Source organism: Vitis vinifera, chromosome 11 (assembly GCF_030704535.1).
Source record: "Vitis vinifera cultivar Pinot Noir 40024 chromosome 11, ASM3070453v1".
In the NCBI taxonomy this organism is placed as follows: Eukaryota; Viridiplantae; Streptophyta; class Magnoliopsida; order Vitales; family Vitaceae; genus Vitis; species Vitis vinifera.
Window position 1 is genome coordinate 15,912,312 of NC_081815.1, and position 21,638 is coordinate 15,933,949.

Below are 21,638 nucleotides of genomic sequence, written 5' to 3' on the forward strand. Positions count from 1 at the left end.
CTCTCTCTCTCTCTCTCTATTCCCCTTAATAAATGCTGAAATGTTTTCATCTTTGAGTTTTCCAGACACATCAAGCTTGAAAAACATAAGGAAAATGGCCAATTAATTATGACCAGGAATTTCAATTTTCAAGCCTCCTGATTATTTCTTCAATTGATCAATAAATCAAGGACCCAAAGTTACAACTTACAAGCATATGGGGCGGTTTCCCATGTTACCTGCTGCTGCTGCACATGTGTTCTTCATTCCCATATGACAGTTGTCCATCTGCCTGAATTGAAAATTATGTCTGTCAACGTAGCTGAACCCACCTAGTCTACGAGTGAAACTTCCTAGCAAGTATCTCATCTACGAGTGAAACTTCCTAGCAATTATCTCATTTACGCATTTGCCCATACACACACACACACGTATATATATATATGCCCCAGGCCTAGGCAGACTTCATTAATTACACGGGAATTAAGAGTTTTCCTCCGCAATGAAATTAAAGATGATGATCTCTGCTAGTTTCGTTGGCAAGAGACTTCATCGTCTTTGTACTTGTTTATCTTTCAAACTAGAATGTCTTGGCCGATCAATCTGGTTTCTAGTCTCATCCTTTTACAGCTTGGTAGTTCTTCGGGTCAACCCTTTTTGGATTCAGCTTTGTTATTTCCCATGTCTTTCCTTTCAGGGATTTTTGGTCCTCAAGGCTTTGAAGCCCAGGACTTATTCTTTTAGGCCTAGGAACTTGGATTTGTTCTTCACCTCAGTGTCGGCAGCCACTGTTTCTAGCATGTCCACAGTGGAAATGGAGGTTTTTTCCAACAACCAGCTTCTGATTTTGACGCTTCTCATGTTTGTAGGGGGAGAGGTTTTCACTTCGATGGTAGAACTCCACTTGCGAAGGTCTAAACTTGAGAAGCCATGGATAGCAGAGAACAAAATCGATTCCGTTACTAGCATTAATGGCAGTGCTCCTCTGAGTCCTGGAAAACCTTTTGGTCAAGTTGAGTTGCGGGTGGTAACCGTTCCTAGTACGGACAAGTATTCAAAACTAGAAACAGAGCAGGTTCATAGACAAATTGAGGGCCAAACTGAGTCATTGTCTACTAGTGAGTCTCTCAAATACCGTTCAATCAAATTTTTAGGGTTTGTGGTGATGGGGTACCTCGTAGTAGTTCATGTCGTTGGAGTCGCACTAGTGTCAGCTTACGTAGCCCTTGTGTCAAGTGCCAGAGATGTACTAAAGCAAAAGGGCCTTAAGCTCTTCACCTTTTCACTCTTCACAACAGTTTCTACTTTTGCAAGCTGCGGTTTTGTCCCAACAAATGAAAACATGATAGTGTTCAGCAGCAACTCTGGCCTGCTTCTTATCATCATTCCTCAGGTCCTTCTAGGGAACACCTTGTTTCCATCCTGCCTGCGTTTCTCCATATGGACTCTGGGGAAGTTTTTCAACAAAGCCGAGTCCAATTACCTACTGATGAACGCAAGGGAGATTGGATTTCTGTACTTGCTTCCTAGTCTCCATTCCACTCTTTTGGTTCCTACTGTTCTGGGCTTCATCCTAATACAGTTCACTTTGCTTTGCTCCATGGACTGGAATTCAGAAGGGTTGAATGGCCTGAATTCTTATCAGAAAATCATCGGTGCCCTGTTCCAGAGCGTGAACTCAAGGCATACAGGCGAAACAATTGTGGATATCTCAATTCTCTCACCTGCCATCTTGGTGTTATTCGTCGTAATGATGTTAGTCTCCCGTCTCTATCTTTCATTTATAATTTTTTATTTATTTATAAAATTTATATTTTAAAAATATTTTAGATAAATATATTTAATAATTCTTTAAAAATCAATTTTAGTATTTTAAAAAATAAATTTTATACATGATGAAATTTGAAATCAAACTATATGATGAGTTAACGTATCATACTAAAACTCAAGGGTTTGCTTGCATATGAAAACTTTCAATAACATAACATATATAGATTGTAGTATTACCGGTTTGACGCGGGTTTGAAACCTACATTATTGCTTCGTGATTGTACTATTATTTGCAATTTAAAATATCGATTTCTGGGGTTTTCTTCTGCCCTTATCCCATGATATTTGATTCAGTCTCACATTCTAAACCATTGACCATTTTCATTTAATTGGTTACCCATCACATGTCTATGTATGGTCAAAATTACCATCCAATCAAACAGTAAAATATTTAGAATAGGATCTAGTTAGGAAAACCAATTGGGTTCTATGCTTTAAAGGAAAATAATTATCTCCCAAACAAAAGAAAAGTGATTGATTCACGTTTATTTATTTTAGTAAGTATTTTTAATATTTTTAATACTTAAAATTTTTTATCATTTAAGTAATAAACAGGCTTGAAATGATTTCTATAATCATTTTTAAACGCACTTTTCCTACATAGAAAAATATTTTATTTTGAACAGCTCCTTACTTCTTCCTCTTAGAAATATACTTTTCGATGTTTATATTTCTATTTTTTATTTTTTCTACATTAAAATATTTTAAAGGTATGAGATTTTGACAATTTTAAAACGAGTGTGAACAATTGAAAATGTTAGATACCGACCTTATTTCTTCTACCATAATTAATTAGAATTATTTTATCTCTTTTTTTTCAGTCTGTTAAGATGTTATTGCATGGCTGGCTAACATAAATATTTTAAAAGAAAAGAAAACCAATCATTCATGTATAAAATAACCATGTCAAGTCAAATGGAAGAAAAATTAATCCAATTATTGTGATTAATTATGATTTCCTCTACCATAAATTAATTAGAATTATTTTATTTCATTTTTTTCAGTCTTTTAAGATGTTATTGCCTTATTGGCTAGCTAACACAAATATTTTAAAAGAAAAGAAGCCAATCAAATGGAGTCAGAAACTAAGGGAAAATAGATGGATTTCATGATGAGTAGTTGATATGGACTCTATGTTTCATATGTTTTAATATTTTAGTAGTTGATATTTTTAGAACTTTACAAAATATAAATTGCATTATGAGAAGTATTCATTGCATAAATATATATTTTTGTTTCACCAAACTCAATTATATTCATTTATATACTCTAACTTGTGAAGTCAAATCAAACACCGTTCACGTTTGAGTCAAACATTCAATTTATTTATATGTATGGAATATTAGGACATGCTTAATAATTATTTTTGAAAACTATTCTTTGATGTTCTATGAAACGATGTTATTGCATGGCTGGCTAACATAAATATTTTAAAAGAAAAGAAAACCAATCATTCATGTATAAAATAAACATTCAAGTCAAATGGAAGAAAAATTAATCCAATTATTGTGATTAATTATGATTTCCTCTACCATAAATTAATTAGAATTATTTTATTTCATTTTTTTCAGTCTTTTAAGATGTTATTGCCTTATTGGCTGGCTAACACAAATATTTTAAAAGAAAAGAAGCCAATCAAATGGAGTCAGAAACTAAGGGAAAATTGATGGATTTCATGATGAGTAGTTGATATGGACTCTATGTTTCATATGTTTTAATATTTTAGTAGTTGATGTTTTTAGAACTTTACAAAATATAAATTGCATTATGAGAAGTATTCATTGCATAAATATATGTTTTTGTTTCACCAAACTCAATTATATTCATTTATATACTCTAACTTGTGAAGTCAAATCAAACACTGTTCACGTTTGAGTCAAACATTCAATTTATTTATATGTATGGAATATTAGGACATGTTTAATAATTATTTTTGAAAATTATTCTTTGATGTTCTATGAAACGATGTTATTGCATGGCTGGCTAACATAAATATTTTAAAAGAAAAGAAAACCAATCATTCATGTATAAAATAAACATGTCAAGTCAAATGGAAGAAAAATTAATCCAATTATTGTGATTAATTATGATTTCCTCTACCATAAATTAATTAGAATTATTTTATTTCATTTTTTTCAGTCTGTTAAGATGTTATTGCCTTATTGGCTGGCTAACACAAATATTTTAAAAGAAAAGAAGCCAATCAAATGGAGTCAGAAACTAAGGGAAAATAGATGGATTTCATGATGAGTAGTTGATATGGACTCTATGTTTCATATGTTTTAATATTTTAGTAGTTGATATTTTTAGAACTTTACAAAATATAAATTGCATTATGAGAAGTATTCATTGCATAAATATATGTTTTTATTTCACCAAACTCAATTATATTCATTTATATACTCTAACTTGTGAAGTCAAATCAAACACCGTTCACGTTTGAGTCAAACATTCAATTTATTTATATGTATGGAATATTAGGACATGTTTAATAATTATTTTTGAAAACTATTCTTTGATGTTCTATGAAACGATGTTATTGCATGGCTGGCTAACATAAATATTTTAAAAGAAAAGAAAACCAATCATTCATGTATAAAATAAACATGTCAAGTCAAATGGAAGAAAAATTAATCCAATTATTGTGATTAATTATGATTTCCTCTACCATAAATTAATTAGAATTATTTTATTTCATTTTTTTCAGTCTGTTAAGATGTTATTGCCTTATTGGCTGGCTAACACAAATATTTTAAAAGAAAAGAAGCCAATCAAATGGAGTCAGAAACTAAGGGAAAATAGATGGATTTCATGATGAGTAGTTGATATGGACTCTATGTTTCATATGTTTTAATATTTTAGTAGTTGATGTTTTTAGAACTTTACAAAATATAAATTGCATTATGAGAAGTATTCATTGCATAAATATATGTATTTGTTTCACCAAACTCAATTATGTTCATTTATATACTCTAACTTGTGAAGTCAAATCAAACACCGTTCACGTTTGAGTCAAACATTCAATTTATTTATATGTATGGAATATTAGGACATGTTTAATAATTATTTTTGAAAACTATTCTTTGATGTTCTATGAAACGATGTTATTGCATGGCTGGCTAACATAAATATTTTAAAAGAAAAGAAAACCAATCATTCATGTATAAAATAAACATGTCAAGTCAAATGGAAGAAAAATTAATCCAATTATTGTGATTAATTATGATTTCCTCTACCATAAATTAATTAGAATTATTTTATTTCATTTTTTTCAGTCTGTTAAGATGTTATTGCCTTATTGGCTGGCTAACACAAATATTTTAAAAGAAAAGAAGCCAATCAAATGGAGTCAGAAACTAAGGGAAAATAGATGGATTTCATGATGAGTAGTTGATATGGACTCTATGTTTCATATGTTTTAATATTTTAGTAGTTGATGTTTTTAGAACTTTACAAAATATAAATTGCATTATGAGAAGTATTCATTGCATAAATATATGTATTTGTTTCACCAAACTCAATTATGTTCATTTATATACTCTAACTTGTGAAGTCAAATCAAACACTGTTCACGTTTGAGTCAAACATTCAATTTATTTATATGTATGGAATATTAGGACATGTTTAATAATTATTTTTGAAAACTATTCTTTGATGTTCTATGAAACGATGTTATTGCATGGCTGGCTAACATAAATATTTTAAAAGAAAAGAAAACCAATCATTCATGTATAAAATAAACATGTCAAGTCAAATATTGGAAGAAAAATTAATCCAATTATTGTGATTAATTATGATTTCCTCTACCATAAATTAATTAGAATTATTTTATTTCATTTTTTTCAGTCTGTTAAGATGTTATTGCCTTATTGGCTGGCTAACACAAATATTTTAAAAGAAAAGAAGCCAATCAAATGGAGTCAGAAACTAAGGGAAAATAGATGGATTTCATGATGAGTAGTTGATATGGACTCTATCTTTCATATGTTTTAATATTTTAGTAGTTGATATTTTTAGAACTTTACAAAATATAAATTGCATTATGAGAAGTATTCATTGCATAAATATATGTTTTTGTTTCACCAAACTCAATTATATTCATTTATATACTTTAACTTGTGAAGTCAAATCAAACATTGTTCACGTTTGTGTCAAACATTCAATTTATTTATATGTATGGAATATTAGGACATGTTTAATAATTATTTTTGAAAACTATTCTTTGATGTTCTATGAAACGATGTTATTGCATGGCTGGCTAACATAAATATTTTAAAAGAAAAGAAAACCAATCATTCATGTATAAAATAAACATGTCAAGTCAAATGGAAGAAAAATTAATCCAATTATTGTGATTAATTATGATTTCCTCTACCATAAATTAATTAGAATTATTTTATTTCATTTTTTTCAGTCTGTTAAGATGTTATTGCCTTATTGGCTGGCTAACACAAATATTTTAAAAGAAAAGAAGCCAATCAAATGGAGTCAGAAACTAAGGGAAAATAGATGGATTTCATGATGAGTAGTTGATATGGACTCTATCTTTCATATGTTTTAATATTTTAGTAGTTGATATTTTTAGAACTTTACAAAATATAAATTGCATTATGAGAAGTATTCATTGCATTAATATATGTTTTTGTTTCACCAAACTCAATTATATTCATTTATGTAATCTAACCTGTGAAGTCAAATCAAACACGCGTTCACGTTTGAGTCAAACATTCAATTTATTTATATGTATGGAATATTAGGACATGTTTGATAATTATTTTTAAAAACTATTCTTTGATGTTTTGTGAAACGATGGTTTATTTGAAAACCTAAAATATTTTTAACCTGTTTTTAATATTTTTAAAAATAATTTTTATGTCTAGTGTTTTATTTTTAATCATTCTACATATTTGTATAATTATTTTTAAAACAACCCTTAGAAAATATGTTAAATAATAGAAAACAACTTAAAGATATTTTATGAAAATATGGTATTTTCTATTCTTAAGAACAAAAAACATAAAACAAAAAACAATTTTTGATTGTCAAATATATTTTTTTGGATTTTTATTTTAGAGAATAAAAAAATATTCTCGAAAATAATTGTCAAACAGACCTTTAGTTATGCAGAAATAACATAAGAATTAAATAAAAAATGTATGAGGTGCATTTGGCAATATGACATAATTAACAGGTGACTTTGACATCCCCAAATTAATTTATTCACATTTGTAAGATAATTTGATTTATTATAAATTTGGATAAGATTTAATTTGTAGTATTGTAGCATCATCCCAGAAAAAAATAACCTACTTTTACCATAAAAATTTGTCCAAAAATTTCCATTCATGCTTTGCAATGGCATTAATTAATGTTTTAATCCACAGGTACCTTCCTCCTTATACTTCTTTCCTACCCATAGAAGATTATGAACAGTCTTCACCAACATGCAGTGGAAGGAGAAGGAGAAAAAGGGGAAAGATTGTGGAGAATCTAATATTCTCACAACTATCGTACTTGGTCATCTTCATCATCCTTATCTGTATAACGGAGAGGAAAAATATGAAAGATGATCCTCTCAACTTCACTGTGTTAAATATTGTGATAGAAGTGATCAGGTAAGGTTTTGTCATTCCTTTTGGTTTTGTTTTTTCTTGAAGTAATAATTGGGTATAGTTTGCAATTTCATCGTTTCTTGATTATCAATGCATGGCATTCATCTAGTATTATTTACATGGATTATCTATATAAAAGCATGTGATTATATTTATTAATATTTCAGAAAGGCAGTGAAAAATGATTAATGAGCATTAGAAATCATTAAAAAGCCACATAGACAAGTTGTTTCTTCAAAAACATGTTACAAGAATGTAAAATTTGAATACCTTCACATAATCTATGGAAATCCATCTCTCTCAATGTCCAACTTTTGGGCATGATTTCAATTTTTCACCTAGCTGAGAAATACATGCATTTATCTTAAATATATCGGGACAAAGAATGTTGGGGAACCCACCAAGGGTAGCTTGCAAGACCACTCGTCTTCTTTGAAGAGAATCCAATTCCTAGTGTTTGAGGTTTTGGATTTTATTCACTCCAAAAGCCTCATGTATGTATGATTATGATTCAAATATATATGTAAATCTTTCTGTCATTCACCACCTCAAAAACAAAGCAATGTTGACTAGGGATGGCAATGGGGCATGTTTTTTCAGATACCCGCTCCACCCCTAATGGGACAGGGTTCAATTTTAATAAATGGGCTTGGAAAGGGTTTGAGATTTTTTTTTAAAACCCGGGGCGGGTTCGGGAATTACCCTATTCAATTTAATTTTACTATTTTTAATATATAGATAATAAAAAAATATTTTTAATAAAATAAGTTACAAAAAATATAATAATTTAATTATTTATAAATATATTTATTTTAATATAATTAAAATTTTTTAAAGTAATTTAAAAAAAAAAAAAGTTAAACGGAGTGGGGCGGGGTGGGTATGAGAATTTATCATACCCACCCCGCCCCGCCCCGCCCCACCCTGTTTAATTTTTTAGATGGGACGGGGATGGGGGTGACCCATCCCGAACTCGCCCCTTGTCATTTCTAATGTTGACTCTCAAGGTAAACAAATTAGTTAGTATAAAAAAGTTGCATATTATATGGGCATGCATATTTGAATCTATACTGACATGATGCAAATGATTTGCAGTGCCTATGGAAATGTTGGGTTCACAGCAGGCTACAGCTGTGAACGGTTGATGAAGCCTGATAGTAGTTGCCAAAGTAAATGGTTTGGATTCTCGGGAAAATGGAGCGATGAAGGGAAAATAATTCTCATTTTGGCCATGTTTTTTGGTAGACTAAAGAAGTTTAATATGGATGGGGGTAGAGCATGGAAGCTCTTGTAAGTTGTAACCGAGGCACAAAGTCTGAGGCTATATTGATCTCATGTAGGATATGAAATGTCAATCCTTAGCTATCCACAATGCATGAAAAGTTGACAACTGCTTAATTTTAACAAAGGAATTGATGAGTTCTACGATGGATGAAGAAATGAGAGATTAATCGGACTAGGAAATTAGTGCAATCTCCTTGTGTTCTTCAATATATAGGTAATTGGACTCCACTCTCTTCACAAATTTCCCCAAAATCCATGTTAAAAACGATCTCCTTCTTAGAAGAATTTGAGGGAAACAAAATTTAGGACTTGACCTATGAGATTCCTCAAACCGATTGTTTCGTTGGGCCATGATGACGAAAAATAGTGAAATGTTTAGGTCTTTTTGATGGTATATGATGTATTGACCGTGAAACAACAAATGTACAACACTAAAAATTTGTACAAACTAAACTGAAAACTGCTAAAAAAAAAAAAAACCTAAAAAAAAAACGTGAGAACTCATCTAAGAAGCACCATAAGAGGATTAGGTTTATGCTCACGGTCAATCGACTATACAAAGGACTATAACAAAGTGTCATCATAGGTGGTGCTGATAAAGCTTATGGTCATGACCAGAAGTAATCTTGTGACTATAGATCTATGGCCGAGGAGGACTAACTTCCGCAACTAAAAAGGCTGCACTTATGACCATAGTATTCTCTTGGCTACAACCAAAAATGGCACAACAATGTAGACATCAGGTGAACAATAACAAACTCCTTTTGGACTTACTTTTTGTGCTATGCAAATTTTTTATTTATAATAAAAGATTTTTTAGATAACTTCTAACCACATGAATGTTAATATTTATTAACTTTTTCTACGTAGTTTCAAGATATGAATAATTAAAATCAAGTGATGTTGTAAAAACATAAAATAATAATTATGTAAAAAAAAAAACACCATATTGTGTCATACATTCTTGTGAATTCAATATAAAAGTATTTGAAATATGCAATAAGTTTTGTATACTCTACTTGAATGATACAATAATCTATACTACCTATAAAAGTATGAGGTGTTTGTCAACTTTTTCTTTCCAAAATTATCCTTAATCACCAAAAAAATTTACCCACAAATCCATTAATTAATATTAATTTAATGTGATTTGTATTCATTTTACGTTTTATAATTTATTATATAACAATTTATTCTTCCATCAATAAAAAAACCCTTAATTTTATTTTCTGATAAAGTTTTTCCAATATTTTTCTTTTCAGGGCCTGGTTTGATATCATTCCTATAACTCGATGGAGATAAAAGTTTGTTGTTTCTCTTGTATAGCTTTTGGTTTTGTTTTTTTTTTTATAAGCTAACTCTTCTTTTCTACCATTACAAGAATTTGAACAAATTTTATAGGTTTTGCTTTATTAGAGCTCATATTCTTGCTTTAGTTGGGTAAAGTTGAAAATCTTTTACGTCTTTTGATATATTTTTTTATTGTTGGTGGGTGTTCGACTTTTTTTTAAAACCACAAGCTTTGATTTGATTACTTTATATCACAAGGTGTTCTTTGTTTAGTTGTAATAGAAAATAATCTTGAAGTTTGAGTTATTCGATGACAAGGGCAAGTGGAAGGCCATGAAAAATATCTTTAGCCTTCCAATATGATGTTTTTGCTAATTTTACTATAATTTTTGTTTGGTTTATGTGAAAACTGAGGAAATTTAAAAGAAAGAAAAGTAACATCAAATTATTTGAATCAAGTTTCATATTTTATTTTCAACCAAAATTTTGTCTTGTCCTTATTTTTCTATTATTTCCCATCAAACAAATGGTTTATCGAACTCACAAGAGAAAACTCAGTTCCTAAATGCTTAAAAACTACAAAATTGACATATCCATCTTTAGTGGCTTTTGTATAATTTGTCATAAGAATAAAAATGTTTTAGTAGCAACATCTCCAATCTGCCTCTTAGTAATGCTGGAAATTCAAGATACTTAAGAAGAAGACGTTAAATAGATCAACATATTATCTTAAAACTTTGATTAAGAAAAAAGTGCTATCTTTGGGTACTTAGGCATTCAAGGAAAATTACTAAAACTTATTTTTGCATGATGTTTAGATGATAGTAACATGAACATCTATGGCCATGTTACTCCATGGTTGATTGTATTAATAGAGCAATTCTCGTATCATAATTCCCTTAGTTATCACACCCTGATTCACTTCCAAGGCTCCAATGATAAAAAATAAAAGGTTTCAAGAACCCACATATTTGATTATGAAGTCCTCTGTTTCAATTGACTTTAAAGCCACAAAACCAATAAAATTGTTAGTGACATTGACTTCTTCATTGTTAGAGCTATTCAATAGTAAATAACACCCTATCCCCATCACCTAACCACCCTAAAAAATACCTCATGTCTTGGTCTCAAATACCTTATATAAATATAAGAATTCGACTTGGATAATTCCATACCACTTTTAGTATGGGAACCACTTTGAAGATTGGCCTGTCTTGGCAAGAGCCCCATATGTAGAACCTTTAGGCATGATCTACCCTAACTCATACTAAGTTTTACTTTGTTAAGAGATATAAACCAGATTCATAGGATTCTTTTTGGTTCGTAACAGATTTTTATTTAATAAACCATAAAAATATCAAAGGTGATAAAAAATTAACATAATTTTTAATAAAATTAATAAAAACCAAGAAAAAATTGGGACTTTACCTTGAATCTCTAAGTGGATGGAGACGATGAAATGTCTTTTGGTCCCAAGTTGTTTCCCTTCCAAACAATTGGAGTAATTTTTCTCACTATTTAAGAGAAAATAGGGTTTGGTTAAATGGAAAATGAAAGAAAAAAAGTAGGGTTTAGATTGGAAGAAGAAAAACCCACCAGAAACCATGCATGTGCAAAACTTACTTTTCCAACCATGGACTCCTCACTTGAATTGGTCTTCCAATCCCAACTACATTGACCGACTACTTCTATTGTTGAAATGAAAACCTTTAAATCTCATCTCGCTTCTAGTTACTTCATAGAGGAAAAGTCTAAACACAACTTCGATAATTGACAACTAGTACATCCTAGGCAAGTGAAAGACAGGTTTTTGATGCTTTGAATGCAATATTCCAGGGTTTGCAAAGGGAAATTGTGTTTTGGTGGGTGGCGAAAACGTGTGGAGGGAGTGGAAATTTTAGGTATGTTTCAGGTAAATATATATACTAGGTAGGATAACGACGCTTTTTAGAAGCGCCGAGAATGCAAAAATATTATATATCCAATGAAACTTAAAATAAACGCCAACATTGTTTAATTTATACATATCAAGGATGCTTGTAGATGCGTCATAGTAAACAAGTGCCAATGTTTGGGCATAATAAATAAATAATGACGGTTTTTTTAAAGCGACAAAGAAGGAAGTATCATTATTATTATTTTTTTTTGTAGTAGTGTTATAAGCCTAATAAATTAATTAATTTAATTAATCACTTTTAATAGGTTAATAATAGATAACACACATGTACAATTAATGTTAATATGTAGGCTCATAATTGGAAAAATTTTCCAACAATCTCCCACTTGGGCCACATATGTCATCAAACAGTTATACATTACGAAAAATTTAATGAGCTCAATATTTGGTATCTTAACTGTAAACACCTATAAACAATATGGTCCATCAATAATATCAATATAGGATAAAAGCGATCTTTGTCACAATTTTCATAACTAGACCTATCAATGACTAGTATATCAATACAATCAATGACATGGATCAAATATAGATGTGTAGCATGGAAATTTTATGTAATATGATCCCATATCATGACTATTTCCAACTGGTCCTACTTATTACTCAAAAGAGTTAAACAACACACTTTCAAACTTTATGCACAACTGCAATTAAAAGAATATAAGTCTTTTTTTGAGTTTTCAATAAACAAAACAAGAATAATACTTTAGTTTGATAAAAAAAAAAAAAAAAAACATGTTAATAACAAATGAACATCAACTAATAAACTCCTACTAGACAAGCATATCACCAAGATGAATCATACCAATATGAGTCACATGCTCATGCAACACTTTGGGTGGTAAATCCTTCCGTAATGAAAAAGTTTGTACTAATATGGTCAATAGACACTTGAAGACTTTGAACTCTTTCCTTAACAACAAGAAACCTTATGTCGCTATGCTTCAATTTTGAAGAGGTTATGTTGTTTTTAGAATACAATTTTGCATTTTTGTTATCACAATTTATACTCAATAGTCTCTCAATGCCATCAACAATATGTAGTTTATTGATAAAATTCCGCAGCCATATTCCTTGGTTAGACGCCTCGTAACAAGCTATAAAATTTTCTTCCATGGTGGAAGTAGCTATGAGTGATTGCTTAACATTCTTCGATAACATAGTTACTCCAACCAACATGAAAACATAGCCAAAAGTGAATTTTCTACTATCAAGGCAATCGACAAAGTCAGAGTTAGAATACCTCATGATCTTTAAATGATCAAATCTCCAATATGTGAGCATAAAATCTTTTATTCTTTGTAGATATCACATAACCCATTTTGCTCCTTTCTAATGAACCATTCCTAGGTTACTTAAATATCTGCCAAACATACCAACTACATATGCAATATCCGGACATGTACGAACTTGAGCATACATGAGACTTTCCATTGTTGACGCATAATGAGTGTTCTCCATTTCTTTCTTCTCAATTTCATTTCTTAGGCATTGAAGCAAACTAAATTTGCACTTTTACCACAATTACTAGCATGCAATGTTTCATTAATATGTGAGACATGAATATCCAATTTATATAGATTATCAACTAAAGAACTGATACAAATCATATTTGAATATTGAAAATGACTAAACTTTCCATTTCCAAATGAACAAGATTAACCAGATTTGTTCAAATGAGAAATAGATATCAAATTCCATCTGATTGATGGTATGTAAAAAGTCTCATCTAAATCCAATTAAAAACTAGATAATAATTGCAATCTAAATAAACCATACACCTTAACAAGAGCTTTATTGTCATTTCCCTTATAAGCAAATCTTTCAGCATCAGTTGGAACTCGACTCCTTAGATAACGCTACATTGTCACACTTATATGAGTTGTTGCACCTGTATCTATCCACCAAGTGTGATTTGGTAAGCCAAATTAACTTCAAAACAAACAAAGTTGAGAAGTTTACCCTTTTTTACGAGCCATGTTACATACTTAGGGCAATCCTTCTTCATATATCCACCTTTCTTGCAAAAGAAACAAGTGATGACCTTATCCTGTTTCTATTGCTCCTTATGCTATGAAGACCCATTATTTGCAACTCATTTTTCTTTACTGTTGCTATTCTTTTTCCTTTTCTTGTTGGCTATATTGTCATGAGAGGAAGTAGCTAAGTGAGCACTTTTTATCTTCTCTTATTTCAATCTCTCTTCCTTTTGCACACATTAAGCAATGAGCTCATTAAGAGTCAATTTTTCCTTTTGAATATTGTAACTTATCTTAAAAGGGCTAAATTGTGTAGGGAGAGAGATCAAGACTAGGTGCACAAGAATGTTATTAAACAACTCTAACTTTAGTGCCCTTAGTTGAGTAACAAGATTAAACATTTCCATAATGTACTCCTTTATGTTCCTTTTGCTTTTGTATCACATTGAAATGAACTTACCAAGAATAATGCTCATTTCAACCTTTTCAGTTCTAGTGAATAGGTATGCTATTTGGCTCAGGAAACTCTTAGCACTTTCCTCCTTAGGCATTGCGCCCTAAATGGTATTTGGAATAGAATGCTTCATAATCATAAGACTCATGCAGTTAGAACATTCCCACTTTTCGAAGTTAGCCCTTTGTTACGCAGTATTGTCATTAGTAAGAGCGGGAGGTTGTTTAGTCTAGATCGCATAGTCTAGATCCAACACCCAAGTATAATGGTGATGTGCTCTTTCCATTTCTTGAAATTAGTGCCATTGAATACTAGAATGTTGTTCAAATTTATAGATATAGAAGAAGCATTGACTATATCTAGAACAAAAAAATAAACTCACAATTAACAACAATGTCATTTACTTATACATATATGATGTAAATAAACACTAACTACATGTATATACATGACATAAAATGCAATAAGGTGGGCCCTTATAATATACCTACTACAACATTGATATTTAGTCTTAGATAGAAATAACAATTTGTAAATGGTACTCTTAAAAAAAATTTAGTTAATAAATATTAACAATAAATCTTGCCAATAATATGTCTTTCTTTGGATTGACTTATGGCATGCATGAAAAATAACAAAATCATCACATATTTACTACTACATGTGTCCATGATCTGGCAAAAAAAATAACATTCCTTTAGATTGATTATTTTCTACATAAATTTAGATATATTTTATGCAATTCCTTAACAAAATCCACATATTTCAAGATAAATAAATCTACATAATAGAGGTCGCTTTGACAACATATAACTTCAATTTAGTTTTTATAGAAACATTGGATTTTAATCATGCAAAGAAATATATATATTTTTTTAAAATCAAATCGGGCTAGTCAAATCGGGTTGGTTAAAGTCAAATCGGGTTAGTCAAAGTGGGTCAAACAAAGTGAAATCGGGTCGATCAACCGCAACCCTACCCAATTACCAAAAACCCAAACCCATCACTTGACCTAATAACCTAAACCCAAATCCATCACTTGACCCAAAAGCTTAAAAGAAATAACTCCACAATAAATAGGCTTAAGCCCAGTTGTTCGCAACTAAAAGATAATAACCAATTTTGTTTCCATAACTTATCAAATAATAATGTAAAACGAATAATGGTGAGATTATATGCCATGATCATGCAACCATCTCTTTCGTTCCCCAAAAATTCTCAAAAAACACCCAAATTTATATAGAAAAATTTAAGAAAAAAATCCTTACTACACAAAACACTTAGATTTTTTGAGAAAAAAATTATGGAAAAAATTCCTTACAATAGAAAACATTTAAATTGCTTGGAAAAAAAAATCCTTGCTGCACAAAATACTCAGATTTTCTAGGAAAAATTATGGAAAAAAAAAACTTAATTACAACATAAAAAAAACATCGCTTAAAAGTGTGGAAGACTAGAAATCATGCTCATGGCCTCCGCCCATCAAGAATCACATTTAATAAATAAATAAATAAATTATTAAATGATTCATGAATGATTCAACATGAGTGGCTCTGATACCACTAGTTAGAAAATTAATAGATAATAAAAACTTTATTCACCATGCTAGAATCTCATGCTAAATCATCAAGAAAAGTAATAGAAAGACATACCTATATCAATTGGAGTGAAACAATGGGGTTTATAGTCTTCTATGTTTGAAACAATGTATTGCAAAGAGCTTAAACCTTACCAGTGATGTGATATGAGTAAAATAGCAAATACGTTCCTTTTAGACTAGGGATCATAACACTGTTTATATCTATACTCTATTTTATTTTATTTATCGGCCCACATAAATAAATAATATATATATATATAACAATAATGTGTTCTAAAGGTTTTACTCTCCATATAGACATGGTTTTTGTTTCACCAATAAGATGAAATAATTTATTCCGGGTTGGTCTAAGATCATAGATTTGAAAAGCTCTAAAGTGAGTAAAAAATTCTGGAAATTCATTTGAACGGGTCATTTCCCATTCTGGTTCTTGTTGAGGGATGAGTGGTTCTTTATTACGTTTTATATATACATGATGATAGACTAGTACTACTGATCCATCGGTTTGAAATAAAGGTGGAATGGTTTCAAAAGAAATATCTATATGTTTTTCGGTTTTAAAAAGATAAGTTAAAATATCTTTTAATTTTTATGGGAAATTTTCAGGGATTTGAGATATATGGTTCATAAAAACATTTTTTAAAATTCCCTGATCCATAAGCTGCGGTACTAAATAAAAAATTTCTCTATTTATAATAGACGTATTTACATAAGCTAAATATATAACAAAGAACAATTTAGGGTCATGATATGCCCATATACCCTGTTTTTATCCTGACATTTTTGGTTCTAAAATGTTTATACAAAAGTTCTTGATTTTTAAACACTTTGTTATATCAAGTTTGTAGGAAAGAGGTTTTGACTAAAGAGTAGTTATCAACTCCAATTAGGTTTTTAACAACAAGCTTTTCATATTGTTCAGTCAGAAGAGCTGATTTCTTAATTAAACTAATTACTTCAAGTTGAATGTTCGAATAGCTGGTTTGATTGGTTGACACTGTACTGGTTTTCAAATCTTCTATTAGTTTTTCTTGATTTTCTTGGATTTTAAGATTTTAGAATTTTTGGGTTTCTAAAGTAATCAGTTGGTTTTGAAGGTTTTGTAAATGTTGGGCTAAAGCTGACACTATTTTTCCATAAGTGTATTCTAAATTTTGGTTTGGAAAACTGTGTGGTTTTAGAGACTAAAAATTATCTACAATAACCTTATGTTCTTCAAAAAGGTTTTGAGAAAATAAAGAGTTAAACCTCATATTTGGATTCAACACTTCGTTCAAACATATGGTTCCATATTGAAAGGTTCTAGCTTTAGTAGGTTTTCTTTTAGCCATGTTCCTGTAATCATGAAATCAATCATTAGTATTATCAACGTTATTAATTATTTGTCTACTTAACTAATCTGCTAATATATTATATTTTCCTTTAATATGTTCAAATTTAGGTTTGAAACCAATTAAAGAGTTTTGAAACTTTATCCATCTTTTGGTGGACAGTTTTGAAGAATTTTTGTTTTCAAAGAATTTTTTAATATTCTCACAATCGATTCTTAAAGTAGATTGTTCTTGGTTAAAAAATAATTGAAATTTTTCTAAGACTAATATTATTGCTTCAATTTTTAAGTCTGTAGAACTAAGTTTCTTTTGATAATCATTAAAAGTTCCACTACAATATCTACAAAGTTTTTCTTTTCCTATATTAGTTACTGCTAAAAGTATACCTTCCCATCCTGTTTGACTAGCATTAGTTTGAACTACTTCATATTCATTTTCTAAGGGTAAATGTAAGGTTGGGAGATGTTTCACAAGTTCTTTTATTTTCTGTATAAGTTTAATATCTTCTGGGTTAAAATATCTCTGCCCTGTGTTTTTTGTTTTACTATAAAGGGGTCCATCTAATCTACTAAGGTTTTTAATATATGGCCTAGCATAATTTAATAATCCTAAAAAACTTTGAAGGGTTTTTAAGTCTTCGAGTTTATCTGGAAAATTATTTATTTTTGTACTATATGTTCTTGCAATTTTATTTGTCCATCCTTTAATTCTAATCCTAAAAATTCTATTTGAGTCTTAAATAATTTCAATTTCTTTTTACTTACTATTAATCCATGACTAACTAGTTTTTCAAAAATCAATTCTAAATGCTTTATGTGTTCCTGAAGAGTATATGAAAAGACAAGAATATCATCAATATATACAAGAACAAAAGAATATTTACCAAAAATATTATCCATCATTCGTTGGAATATTTGAGAAGAATTTTTTAGTCCAAATGGCATTACATTCCATTCATATAATCCACAAGGACATGAAAACGTTGTCCATGGTTTACTATCCTCTTCTAATCTAATTTGCCAAAATCCACTTTTACAGTATAACTGAGAAAAATATTTACATCCTTGAATAGAATTAATTAAAGAATCTTTGTTTGGAATTTTATAGGCATCATCATATGTATTATCATTCAATTTTTTATAATTAATAACCATCCTAGCTTTTCCTCGTTTTTCTTCATTATGGTTTCTAACTAAAAAAGCTGATGATCTATGGGGACTGAAACTTGGTTTTATGAGGTTATTCTGTAACAATTCTTCTATTTGAATTTTGAATTCCTTTGTATCTATAAGATTACATGCTATATCTGCTGTTTTTATTTTTAAATCTGGGTTTTTAATTGGTATTTTACAGGTTGTTTTATTTTTATTCCAATGTTTTTGTGGGTCTTCTCCTATAATTCCTATTTTTTCTGCTTCTAATATAAGGTTTTTTAATCTATTTGCATCTCTTAATTGTTCTGAGTAGTCATTAATTATGCTATCATTTTGTGCATCTACTTTGTTAATTTGATGAGATGTTACATTATGATTTTTATTTAATACATTTTCCATGTTTGTATAAACAATTGTTGTGGTTTTAGGATGAAAACTGATTTAGTTATTTTGTATTGTTATCCCTCCTTGTAAAGAATGTACAAAATTTAAACCTAAAATAAAAGAATATAAACTTATAGTAGGTACAAGATAAGTTTGGGGCAACACTAAGGTTATGTTATTAATTATAATTGGTACGTTTGAAATATACTTGGTTAGTATTAGTTTTTGTTGATTATATTGGATTAACTCTACTGGTTGAACTAATGTTTGCTAATCTTCCTGAGGTACTAAGGTTTCAAATTAAAGGTTTTTACTGGCTCCAGTATCTAACATTACGTCTACCTTTAATTCTATGGTTTTTAATTTAATTGTTTTTGGAAAAATAATAAATTTAACTTTATTTGCCATATTTACTTGTTCTATTGTTTGTATGGTTATTTTTTTAGGATTTATTGATTCTTTTACAGGACTTTTTGGTTCTTCTGTTTCCTTAGGTTTTGAACAACTACCTTCTTCTTCTTTTGAAAATTTTCCCTTGATTATTATTTGTAAATCTTTCCATATATTATAAGGTTTTATTTTACTTTCTAAAAGTTGTACAAGGTTTTCTAAATTTAAAGGGGTTTTCTTAGCTTGATTTTTCTCTCTTTCAATAATCATACAAATTTCTTCTTTTTCAGTTTCACTATCTTCTATACTATATACACTTGAATTTTCACTTTCAAAATCTAATTCACTGATAAGTTCTTCTTCTTCACTATCTAGCTGATACTCATTTATTAGGCTTATTTTTACTTGGGTTTTTCTATTTCGTTCATTTAATGGTTTTTTAAGTTCAGGAAATTCAAGTCTTATATGGCCTTTCTAACCACACAAAGAACATTTACACTGTCTTTTTCTCTCTGAGGTTCTTTTTCTTTTTATCCAAAAATTTCCAGTTTTTTTTTATATCTTGTCTGATATGGTCGTTTTTTATAAAAGGTTCTTGACTTTCTTCTTAAAAAGTTATTATAGCTCTTAGGTTTTCTAAACTTATATTCTCTGCATCCTATATCTAGGTTTTCTCCTATATGTAATTTTCTACAAAGTTGTTGATTTATGTCTTGTTTCTTTATTTGACTTCTTTCTCCTATGCTTACACATTCTCTTTCTAATCAATTTTTTACAAATTCTATTCTAGCACCTATATAGGGAGAGTTTTTATATTCGGAGGTTGTAAATTCATTCCATAGTCTAAGTCCTACAGGTCCTTGTATTTTTAATATATATTTATTTAAATATTCAGGGGTTCTATCTACTCTAGCAAGGATTACATATTTACTAAATTTTTGTTCATATTCCCTTATATATGAAAGATTACATAATTTCAATTGTTCTAACTTATGAAGGTATATTGTAGGTTCTTTTACATCTTCTTGAGTTGTTCCCAAAAAATAAAGTTTTATTAGATTTATAAATATAGACATGCTAAAATTATTTCTAACTTCTTGAAAATAATTGTTGTTTTCTTGTTCCATGTTTCTAATAAATTGTAGCACAGTTCCTCTAAAGGTGCTTTTACAAAATTCATAAATTTCTTATTGGTTTTCAAAGGATACTACCACACCTGCTGAATTTAAAGATTGCTCCAAATTTTCTATGGTTTTCCTAAGATCTTGCGCACTATCTATATCTAATATTGTTCCATATTCATATACTGGTTGCAAAGAACTAGAAGGTTCTGTTTTAGTTTTCCATTAAGGTCCTTTTGGCTTGCTGTATAGCTTATTATATTTTACTATTTCACTTTTTACATTTAAAAATTCCTTTTCTTCATTTATTGTATTTATTGACTCGTTTGAGATTATTTCTATGTTTTCTTTAACTTTTGGTTGAATAGTAAATTGATTTATCATTTCTATATCTATAAGTTTTTTTTTATTAAATTGGTTTTATAGAGTCGTTCTATTATTTGGTCATTTGTATAGTTTTTACACATTATATTAACAAAGTTTTCTTGATCTACTTGTTCGTCTAGTAATGTTGGATTGCTAAATTCCTTTAACATTATATTTACTAACTCTGAGTTTTTGTATAGGTTTTCTACTGTCTCAATGTTTAGTAAAATATCTTCTTGTATAACATTTACAGTTTCTATCTCACTATCTGACTCTACCTCTACATTTACAGTTTTATAATTTCCAAAGGTTATACTTGCACTTCCATCTTGGTTTTCATATAAGCTACTGGATGTTGGATATTTTATTACTGGTTTATTTATTTGAGGTAATTCCCACTCTCGTCCTAATAAATAGTCTATATTTACGAGTTTTGCTTCTATCATATTTACAGTCTTACTTCCAAAAGTTTTTACTATATCATCAAATTCCATCATCCATTTTAAACTTAAAGCATTAGTAGTTTTTCCTATAAATCCTATAGCTATGCTAAGGTTCTTACTTCCTAATTCCATATTATAACCTTTAGTATTTACAACTATTTTTATTTTTTTTGTGAATTCCTTAAGATCTATACAAAATTAAGGTATACAGCCAATGACTGCGTAATTTTGGTTCATATTAACTTCTGCACTAGCTAAAATAGCTCGTCCTACTGTATTGTTTCTAGTATCTAAAAGGTTAATATTTATAAGTGTTCCAATTTCTTTACGATGAAATTCTATTATTCCTATTAAAATTATTCCTAAGTGCATATATTTATCGGTTTTATTTTTTAATAATTTGTGTTTTGTTTCTGGAGATACTAAGTCTAAATATACAATATTTCCTATTGAACTTATAGTAT

The 21,638-nt window shown here is 29.4% G+C and overlaps 1 protein-coding gene across 1 annotated transcript; it reads left to right on the forward strand.

Moving 5' to 3' along the window:
- The first annotated feature begins 481 nt into the window (after positions 1–481).
- LOC100242150 (sodium transporter HKT1) lies at positions 482–8,793 on the forward strand. Its single transcript, XM_010658485.3, has 3 exons — positions 482–1,734; positions 7,194–7,424; positions 8,517–8,793. Exons 1-3 carry the CDS (start codon positions 482–484, stop codon positions 8,713–8,715), a joined length of 1,683 nt encoding a protein of 560 aa, XP_010656787.2. The 3' UTR covers positions 8,716–8,793.
- The last annotated feature ends 12,845 nt before the right edge of the window (positions 8,794–21,638 follow it).

What these genes read in the sequence shown, in the direction of transcription:
- LOC100242150 (XM_010658485.3), top strand. Translation starts at nt 482, where the DNA reads ATGAAATTAAAGATGATGATCTCTGCTAGTTTCGTTGGCAAGAGACTT. An exon ending in GTGTTATTCGTCGTAATGAT is followed by an intron (nt 1,735 to 7,193) that starts GTTAGTCTCCCG and finishes TTTAATCCACAG; the next exon opens with GTACCTTCCTCCTTATACTT. An exon ending in ATTGTGATAGAAGTGATCAG is followed by an intron (nt 7,425 to 8,516) that starts GTAAGGTTTTGT and finishes AATGATTTGCAG; the next exon opens with TGCCTATGGAAATGTTGGGT.